General features: G+C 32.0%; 2 protein-coding genes across 5 annotated transcripts in view; one reads left to right on the forward strand and one right to left on the reverse strand.

Moving 5' to 3' along the window:
* The window catches only part of LOC132728133 (mediator of RNA polymerase II transcription subunit 15-like), a 35,192-nt gene extending 34,674 nt beyond the window's left edge, over nt 1-518 (reverse strand). For all 4 annotated transcript variants that reach the window (XM_060713758.1, XM_060713756.1, XM_060713757.1 and 1 more), the window contains exon 1: nt 379-518. In XM_060713758.1, coding sequence (XP_060569741.1) covers nt 379-437 — 59 coding nt within the window. In that variant the 5' untranslated portion in view covers nt 438-518. The remainder of the gene's footprint in view (nt 1-378) is intronic.
* LOC132728134 (ubiquitin carboxyl-terminal hydrolase 30-like) lies at nt 475-8,585 on the forward strand. Its single transcript, XM_060713759.1, has 8 exons — nt 475-650; nt 1,996-2,166; nt 2,611-2,711; nt 3,770-3,868; nt 4,328-4,531; nt 4,985-5,179; nt 5,619-5,794; nt 6,463-8,585. The coding sequence occupies exons 1-8, from the start codon at nt 551-553 to the stop codon at nt 6,893-6,895; spliced, it is 1,479 nt and encodes a 492-aa protein (XP_060569742.1). The 5' UTR covers nt 475-550; the 3' UTR covers nt 6,896-8,585.
* Nucleotides 8,586-10,836: the final 2,251 nt, after the last annotated feature.

Raw genomic sequence — 10,836 nt, forward strand, 5'->3', positions numbered from 1 at the left:
ATTATTATATCGTCATTTTAAATGACTTGAAGCTATTTATAATCTTTAGACAATTTACTAAAAATAGATCACTCAAATAAATGTGTATCATTTAAAGTTTAAACTCAATAATTGCATTTCTCGATACTTGCTTTCATACTGAATAGTAGGTCAATATCATTCAGATAAATTCAACAGGGAATCAAACTCATTAGAACCAAATTACATAAAATAATTTTATATACCTTGGAAAAACTGATAATTTAGTAGTCTGAAACCTAGAATTCATAAGTACGTTGTTGTATTCGATGCACTTGGCAACAGAATTATAAAATAATGAAAACAATTATGGATAATGAAAAAATGAAACGAAAACCAATAAATTCTGTGTGAACTTACATCTGGGTTATTACTTTTCTTCGAAAAGCTTCACTTTTCCAATCATTTTGGTCCGCCATATTTTCGTTTCAGTTTCCCAATAGTTATTAACACGATAATTTCGTTCTTACAGGTCGCCGCCGTGAACGACCTTCACCTTTCAAAACAAAAATCTGTTGAAATTTGTGTAAAAATGTTTGACAAAAATTTACTATTGGTTGGAAGCTTATCAAGTATCTTTGCTGCAACTGTTTATATATTTTGGGGGCCATCAAGTAAAACAAATAAAAAAGGTATATTTTGTGTTCAGAAGAAACTGATACATGCTGATCTTGACTGTTGAACTGTTAACAGGTTAACACTCGATCTCATTGGCTATTTCAGTATAATTTAGGCTACTAATGAGCAGTGATTTTTTTCACTGAATTGAGACTCCTGATTTGGGGAAAAATCATTGCTAAAATTGCTAATTTGGGAAGTAAAAAAGCAGATTTAAGTTCAGATTTTTGGGAAAACTGCATGATTTAAAAGAAAATTTCAATTGGGAGGAGTGTGTCATAAGAGTAGAAAAATCACTGATGAGACATTTGTATGATAATTGAAACTATCAATATCCAAATAATAAAACATCTACATGTGTAAGTGCAGTGATTGAATTTAAGATTTTGAATTTACTGGCCCGAATTCCAGTTTTGAAATTATTCTCCTATATATTTAACTAAATTTTCTTAAGATTTACACTGGCCCGAACTAATTTTCACTAGCCATGGGCCACCGGGCCGGTGCTAAATTCGATGACTGATTAGTGTATGTATAAAGAATCCCATGATGTCATAGGCAGTTAATCTGTAAATAGCTTTTTTAACAACACCTCTTTAAGTCTTAATCTTATTCTATAATTTTGTAATCTATAAAGGATATAAGCCAATAAATGCTCTGAATGTTATGTAGTAAATGTTTCTGTTAAAAAATACAGTTGTCATATAAATTCATGATATTTACCAGCAAATGTCCTTTGAGTTTTGTGTATTTGTAAACAAACATACCTCAGTCAAGATGGTCTCTGACACTTAGTCCAACTAATTAGACTTGTGAAAGAGACATCAAGATAATTTTTGAAGGGCAATGTCTTTTTTCAACAGTTTGACAGTATGAAAAAAAGTCTGTAAAATGGGTCAAACCGTTCACATTGAATTAATTAGGCTAGATAATCACTGTTACTCTTAGTACAAAAAAAAATTGATAAGCCTTTAAGACTAAGAGCACAATTTTTAATAATGGTCACACGATTTACCACACACTAATAATTTGAAAATATTATTCAGTAATGAGTATACTTAACTTTATACCAAAATACAATCATTTAGGTCAAAGTTTATATTATTTACCCATGGCCCATCATTTTTCTAAGATGACCCATCCCAGAAGTTTCAAATTCTTGGCAGATCTCTTTTTTTTTCTAAAAAATTCAAATCCATACAATGGTAATAACAACATACTTACATTTTTGTAAATCACTATGTGCGGTCCCTTTGGTCTTGTGTTCAACCTTTCTGTAAGTACATGTATCTGTGTACCTTATAATGCTGAAAAATTACATTTTGATATTTTATGCAAAACTGGTTTGTTTGATTTCAGCTCTATGTAGAGGTTTAGAGAATTTGGGAAATACATGTTTCATGAATGTTGTTTTACAAGCATGGGCATCTACACCATCAGTTGTATCATGGTTGAATGAATTTATTGAGAAAAATACAGAAAATGCTCACAGGCAATGCCTAGCTAGACCATTACTTAGAACTCTTAATGGTAAGTCTTCAAAATGGAAGTGTTTGGCTTATATTTTATATTATCTGTTTTGGCATGATTTAATAAAAAAAATGTTACATTAGTTTAGAATAGTTTTCGTATTTCGACATAAATGATAAATTTGTCTTAAGTTATTGATATACATGTAAGTAAATTCAGCCATTGAGAAACAATCAAGTGTATGTCAAACAAAAAATTAATGACTTCACACAGAAATGGCTTCACGCAGAATATAAAAAAAAACATTCATCGTTAATTTACACATCCAAAAATTTTGCAATAAATACATTGAATTAAGGTGCTAAAATAAATGCAAAGCTTATAACATTTTTTACATTTAACAGTAATATTAGGTAAGTAATATTTTTATTTGGAGTTTACATTAACCATGATATATGTTGGAAGGCTGTGTTACATTGTACTTGCATTTTTCTCAATTTTTAGTACTAAATAACAAAGAAGAAGATTGTGGGGACGTCCATTCACCAGCTGATATCATAGGAGCCCTAAGGTCAAGAAGATGGGTCATTTCACATGACCAGCAGGTGAAAGTTACATTTAACCCTTAATTTGCCGAATTTCTGAAAATACAAAAAATTAAGGCCATCCTTAAAAAAATGATTGTTTGCAGTAACGCGACCGACTCACAAAATTTGCCCCTTCTCAAAATTTTTTTTCATGGTCTGGATAAAAAAATATTTTTTTTGAATCAAAAAATTATGCCTTGTGCTTTTTTTTTCGTTCTTTTAAAGGTTAATAGAAGAAATAAAATGTAGGTCTTATTAAATTAGAATTCAGTTATCAATTTATTAATTGTTACCAGATTATCAAAGCATATATAGTCCAGCATTTTGAAATTCCATGTTTATTTGGGAGTACAGTTCAATAAAAAAAAAAAATCGACCTACCTACCCACCTTGAAAATTCTGGGTCGGGTTACTGCAAACAAACATTTTTTTAAGGATGGCCTAAAATAAATGATTTTTCTATCTTTTAAACTTTTTTTTTCCGTTTAATTTAAGTAAGCATATAGGTCCTGTAGTCACAGACTAGTAAAACATGGTTTATTTGTTATTTCTATGCATGAATTTTCTGTGAAATCTGTTAATTTTCAACATGATTAATTAGTTATAAATGTATTATTTACAACTAAAATGTAAATCAGCTTAGTGTATACTTGAATGATATACAATGTGCATGTACATTGTATGTTATGGAAAAGGCAAAGATTTTATTCAGCATTCATAGATATTACAACGTACATGTAAGGGGCGTCCGTGGCCGAGTGGTTAAAGTTGTTGACTTCAAACCACTTGCCCCTCACCGCTGTGGGTTCGAATCCCGACAGGGACTTAGGATTCTTTCATGTGAGGAAGCTATCCGGCTAGCTAATGGAACGTCGGTGGTTCTACTCAGGTGCCCGTTTGTGCCTGAAATAATGCACCGAAGGGCACCTGAGGTCTTCCTCCACCAGTAAAAGCCGGATCGTTGAGATATGACCTATACTGTGTCGATGTGACAAACGCCACCCACGCCCCCACCCCCAAAATAAAAAAAGAGGTACATGTATGTTATTATTATATTTTCATATTTTGATTTCCAGGACGCTCATGAGTTGTTTAATGTGTTCACATCCACATTGGATGAGGAGAATGCAAAGTTTCCGAGGATACTGCCATTGTTTGAACTTCCAGCACTCGAGGTTTGACCCTTCATTTCTGACAAACTTATTTCATTACAATATACTTTGTTGGTTTTCAGTGATTGAACAGACTCATTCATCAAATTCATTTGATAAAATAACTTTTTAGTTTCCTATTTCTGTCAATATTGTAATGTTTGAAAAATATTTGCATTATTTTGGATGAAAAGTGATTGTATTACAATGTAAGAAAAATCCAATTGTTTTCTAATAGTTGCCTAAATTACCTAATTTTGCTCCTTTTTTGTGTTCTGAAGCAGCTTTCAAAGATTTTAATGCAGTTTTCTAGGGTTTGGATGAAATTGAAATGGAAATTTTTTCAAGAACTGATATTAATTTCATTCTGTTTTCCATTTAAAGTATTAATTTTAAAAAACAAAATGCACATGTATGTATAGATATGGGCTGATCTTAGATTAGTTTTATCAATTCGTGTTATCCTTATTTCTTTGTTTCAAGAACTCAAACCTTAAGTATCAGCCATCTAACATGGCTTCATCAAAGACCAGAGGTCTGTTACCAGTGTTGCCGTGCAGGGAGTTGGACAATCCATTCCGTATGTTGTTTGCCAGTCAGCTGGAGTGTGTGGACTGTAAATACCGACATCCTGTCAGATATGATCTCAGTGACAGTCTCTCTCTTAGCTTTCCTAAAACAGCTTGGGTAATTATGGGTTATTCTCATTTGTGCAGATTCTGTACTTACATTTTAATATGGTTGTCACTTGTGTATACTTTTCTATATTATTGACATGTACATGTATAACATATATAAAATATTATGACCCGGAAAAAATAAACCAATATTGTTTACAAACTGGTGTAATCCAGAATGACATTCCTAACCTAACACCATTCTGTTATGCTAGAAAGCTTGACAAAGTGGCAGCACGGCATATTGGTTTTCACATCAAACTAGTGATCTAACAATGTTGGTTAACTATCAGAGGCAAGCGGTTGTTTCTTTATGCAAGAAAATTTACACTCATTGCTCAGCACTGGTTGGTTACAAGAACAGATTCAAGAGTGAGTGTATAAGCTTCTAGCTTCCTAAACAATTGAAATACAATTAGTTTTGTATAAACTTAAACCAAGCAAACAATTTGTTTTACTTCAGAGTGCAATTAAACTGGAGGTATTGTTACAAAGATTTATCACCTCAGAGATAGTACAAGACGTAGACTGTCCGGGATGTAAAAAAATACAAGCCCAGAAAATAAAAAGGTTAAAAGAGGAAGATGGACTGGAAACTAACACATTGTTTGTTGAAAACCCAAAATCTTCTTGTTTGAAAAGACTCACAATTGGAAAGGTAGGGCTGGGTAAAAGTGCAGAAGTAAGAAGAGCTGGCTTTTTTTGTGTGTGTGTTTAAAGAAAAAAGTTGTTACGGTCTCAAATTGAAGCTTCGTCATAGCCAGTGATTTTCTTACCTGTTTTGCAATAAGTCATGCTTTTTAAATTTAAAAACTTCAAGATTGTAACCATAAAAACAATCTAATAACAAATATTTTCAAAATTGGAAACCTGGCAATAATCAGAGAATTAATTAAAAAATCTGAAATTTTGAAAGGTATTAGTCTAGACTTACATCAAATCAATGGAACATTCATCTCTTAAAATTATTTTAAGTCCTGTCATGTCAGAAAAGCTCAGTGGAGTCCCTTTAATGCATTTTGTTTTTCAACGCTAATCTATTTCATGTCTGTATTTATATATAGCTTAAATATGCAATTTCATTTATATATCTACAGTTACCCCAGTGTTTATGCTTACACATGCAACGAACACAGTGGTTGGACAGTGGAATTCCGTTGAAGAAATACGAACATGTGGTATTCCCAGAAGTTTTACAAATGGAGGATTACGTGTATACAAAGTGCGAGAAATCTGCTAGAAACGGTCTTCTAGGTGGGAAAGCTTTATTTGGGTATGTCAACACGCTATCTATTTATCCCATAATATAAATTTAATCTGTTAAATTGCTAAAATGATCTCTTCCACTTTTTTATTTAGAACAGTTTATTTTAAGATCTAGGGATTTCAATGTTCTAAAAATAACAACATTTTAGATGATTTATGATAATTATGCTGCACTTTTAGGGGTGTGACCTAACTTATTTTTATGTGGACCCTAATGTAATACTTGCTGTAATTGTTATTCTGATTCTAAATATAGAACTGACTCAGAACAGTTTCAATGCAAAGTGAACTTTCTTATTCTATAAAAATTGTTTATATAATGTATATATTGGTTCAAAGAAACCTTTTTTTGTCTTTATATGCAAAGTACTGAGAAGTCACAGGAATATTTATAATTTTTTCATCTCTTTGATTTTTCTTGAATGATGATTTGCAATTGCAGATATGCTTTTTAGAATATATTTCTTTGAGAATTGCTACACATAGCTAGGGATGCTTTGATAATAAATGATGTGTCATTTTTTCAAACCACGCACATTTAAGTGAATTTTATTGTACATTTTATGAAATGTATTTTAATTGAAAGAAAAATACTCTTTTTCAGGGAAAAAAAACATGAACATTTTTGTGAATTTAAAGCATGCTAAAGTCGTATCCTAATTTCTGTATTTTCAGGAATACAGTCATTCCGTTGCCATCACAACCACCAGTACTATCACCTACATCCGGTCACATAACTCTTCTACGTGCTTTGAATTACGATTCCCGTATCTCATCACACGGTCTTTTCCTCCGCCCGTCATCGCCCGCCTCTAGTCAGTCCGCAACGGGCCAAACAGTAACTAGTCATCATACAAACGTACAGTCAGACATTAACCATAACAGTCCGAAATCGCAGGACTATACTTACAAACTTACAGCTGTAGTGACTCACCTTGGAGACGTTTTTTCCGGACATTTTGTAACATATCGTAGAAGTCCGTCAACGAAAGCTGGGAACAAGTACAGTTCGAAATGGCTGTGTACGTCAGATCATGCCGTAAAGGAAGTGACATTTGATGAAGTTCTATCAACAGAAGCTTACATGTTATTCTATGAAAGACTCTGATCGTGACCTTTGACCTTTTTGCAGTTATACATGATTTTTTACCATTCCAGCATTTGACAGTTTTTTAAAGCATTTTTAAGCATAATAGTCATGATCTGGTATACCATATTAAATAACGCTGCACAAATGATAAAACATAACCAATGGATATGTGTTCATTCCATATAACTAAAGTTTTTAGTGTAAGTATGCACCCCACCCACTTTTAGAGTTACTTTTCACCTTGTGTGTTACATGTTTGTATGTTATCAAAACCATGACAACGGGATTTTATTTGTGAACCTTATGATATTACTATACACCAGTCTAAGTTAAGATCATCCAGCATATTTTGTTTTTTAAGTTTTGCATATTCATGCCAAGATATATAAACATTTTAAGTATTAAGTATTTTATTTTTCTAGTCCTCATTTTATCTTTCATTGTTACTGATTTTATTTTATTTGAATTTGATTTTATAAAAACTAAATGACCTGAATTTAGATTTTACAAAAAAGAAGTGCCCTGAATTTTATTTTTTTTAATAAGTGACCTGAATTTAATTTTACAAAAAAGTAAGTGCCATGAATTTAGTTTTACAAAAAAAGATGCCCTGAATTGGATTTTACAGATATCTATTGCCCCGAAATAAATGTTTCAGACAATAAATGAGTGGAATATGAATTCTAAGATATTAGAAAAAATTCATTCTTAGAAATAGAATAATTTGCCAATAAGATATGTTGTATAAATTACAATGTATATCATTTAAGTGAAGTTATGTAGAGGCTCTGCCACTTAGAAATTTTGAAAGTTTGATAATTTTGTTTTAAAAGTCAACTTTGTGTTATTCCTAATTGAACAAATTGATGACTTTCACCACATGTTTAAATATCATTTAAATTTGTTATGAATATCCCATTGTAATTATTATCTTGGACTAGGGATGACTTTTTCACTACTTTTATGCCATGTTTAGTGTGCCAAATTAAGACCACATATATAACTTACTATTGGCGGGATACGTTTTAGTGCATTACTATGAATTTAAGACAACTATTTTGGCATATGTATGCAAAGTAGTCAATTTGAAGTGAATGCATACTACTATATGTTGATTGATAAGTAAATTGAATTACTTTGAAAGGCAGACAGACTTAAGGATATATTTTGTATAATCAATATGTCCAGTCTTTACTTTGGAACTGTACTTTGGTTGTTTCCATATCAAAATGTTAAAATTGAGTAGTCAGCAGCATAGAGCCTGGATAGATGGTAGTCATGGTACTTATTTCTCAGGCTGACTTGGCTGGCTCCATACTGGTGGCATAGTCAAGTATGAATCTCTGTTATGTGACTCTAATGGTGCTGGAACTGAAAATGATTGGTCTTTGGCTCCAGCATAAATAAAACTTGGACATGATGTTATAGGGCTTAAACCAATGACCCCTGGTTTGAAAGGTAGACTTATTTATCATAAGCCATTTTTCTCCATTTATTTATTAGTTTTAAGATATTTATGTTTAGTTCAGATAATTTAACCTTTTTGAAATAATACTTTTAAGAGCATTGAATTATTGAATTGATATTTTACAGCTGCATTATATGTAGATATACAGTGTTGTTGCTTATTTCTAGACACACTAATGTTGCACTCATTTTATATCGCTTGTTTTGTTCCCATTTTGATAATAAAATGAATCTTATTTGATTAACAAAGTTTTGTTGTGATATTTACACAAACTATGTATGTATTCTCAAATCATTCACGAAAAGTATAGTCCTAAATTATGACTGGAGTTAATTCTCTTGACATTTTATTATACATGTATAATGGAATGGAAAGGATAAATTGTGTAAGGAGCTTATGGCAAATGACTACAACATCTTAACTCCAAGGTGGGAGAGTTGTTATTCTGTCCCAGCTCCAAGGCTTCTGGAGTGGCGGGAAATGTGTACACTGTGACGAAAAATAGAGTCTTAATAAATTACGACTCGAGTTAACGCCCTTGACATTTTATCATATAATGCAAAGGAATGATGAATAATGCAAGAATATGCTTATAATAAATGACAATAATATCTTGACTAGATTTATGGCGGGAAATACCCATGTGACAGTGCAGACCAAGATCAGCCTGCTCATCCTAGCAAGTGATCATGATATGCTCTGTTTTGTTATTTAAGCTATAGATATTTTGAAATATCCCTAAAATGATAAATAGTTTTGTCTAGTTTGAAAAATGGACAAATCTTTTAAGATATGGATCCACTTTCCACATCTTACATGATGGGCACAGGTCCCATAATTTTGAGTTACCTTATCACAGAGTTCTACCCCTTTTCTTACTTTCATGCACTGAGAATAGTGGAACGCGCTGACTTACGGTTCAACTTCAAACTTAAAATTCATTCAGGTGTATAAATTTTAGGGGTGTTACTGTAATTTATTTTCCCCCAAATACGGTACAATTTCAAAATTATTGAATTCCCCCTATTTTGCTTTATTCTCTATACCAGATACATGTGATAAGGTATATAGTGTCTCTGACTATACTTATTGAATAATTGAAAAACCCTCTTTGATTGTCAAATTGCTGATAAGCAAAGCGTGTAAGCTTCGTACTCACTTCCTGTCGACCTAATTATAAAGTGGACCGCCTACATTACGTCATCATTGTCTATTACATAGAGATAGGTAACTCGGATTTGTTTTGTTTACCTTATATCACCGGATAAACCGTTTATCAATAAATAGGCGTCTGGCCCACTTTACAACTGTCAAATTATCATACAATTTCTCATTTCAAATGTAAGTTTTGCTTTAAATTTAACCGTTTTGACATTTTAAATTTTTTAATTAATTTACGTCCAAAAATACATTCATATTATCTCTATTTCTCACAAGCTTTTTTTTATTACTTTTTGTTACAGTCTAGTTGCTAAAAAGATATTCATTAGTCATAATTAAAGCTGACCATAAATAAAGTTTTTTGATTTTATATTAGTAGAAATCTACCTTTTCTTTAAATTTTGCTTTTCTTGTAGACAAATCATTTAATACTCAACACTGCTTTCTTCTCGTGATAAGAATCAAACATGCTCAGATCTTTAATCAAAACATGATAAGACACACGTTTAGACATTAGTAAGTTTTATTTTAAAGTAAAACTGCAATTTGGGGACACACACGTCACCACTGCACTGTGGGGACATACGCTCGAACGCGCATATACACACGCGCACACACACACACATGCACTGTGGGGACACGAATTGCACTTATAGGACACACTGCCGTGAGAAGACACACACTACACTACACAACGAATTGGATAATCCCCAACTACTTTGGTGCTTAAACAAAACAGTTTTTCACGACCCCCATCATCGGGACATTGTCGTGACTTAGACTTTGAGAGCCGTGATTCCTGGTTAAATCATAAAATTATGGTAAAACCACACAACATTGCAGCTTTTTCCTTTACGCCCCTCCCCTCCCTCCATAAAAACTCAACAGTTGATAAATAATATCTGCAAATACTTGTTTTGTGTTTAATTCATTTTATTACTGTTTTTCTAAAGATACTTGTTTTCTACAAGCATTTTCTTGGGATGGGATTGGGTGACTGGAGTTTTATGTTTAATTATTCAATGTATAAAAATGCACAAGGACAATGTGGAAGGTCAAAAGTAAGAAATATAACTTAATATATACTTGATAAAAACTCAGCAAGAAATTCTAAGGAAAAACGGGATTTAGCAAAAGACATTTGTTATATCACGTGCCTAATGCAATTCCCTATTTGAAATAATTGCATCCAATTTACTTACAAAACGCTTAATTGATATTTCGAGAATTGAAGTTAATCCAAAGGAAAATATAAACGGAAAGATAAACTGACATAATGATTTGAATTGTTTCCAGTGTCCAAATTCGTTTCGTTATCAGTATTGCTATT

Source organism: Ruditapes philippinarum, unplaced genomic scaffold (genome assembly GCF_026571515.1).
Source record: "Ruditapes philippinarum isolate M1 unplaced genomic scaffold, ASM2657151v2 ctg9146_1_1_1_1, whole genome shotgun sequence".
NCBI lineage: Eukaryota > Metazoa > Mollusca > Bivalvia > Venerida > Veneridae > Ruditapes > Ruditapes philippinarum.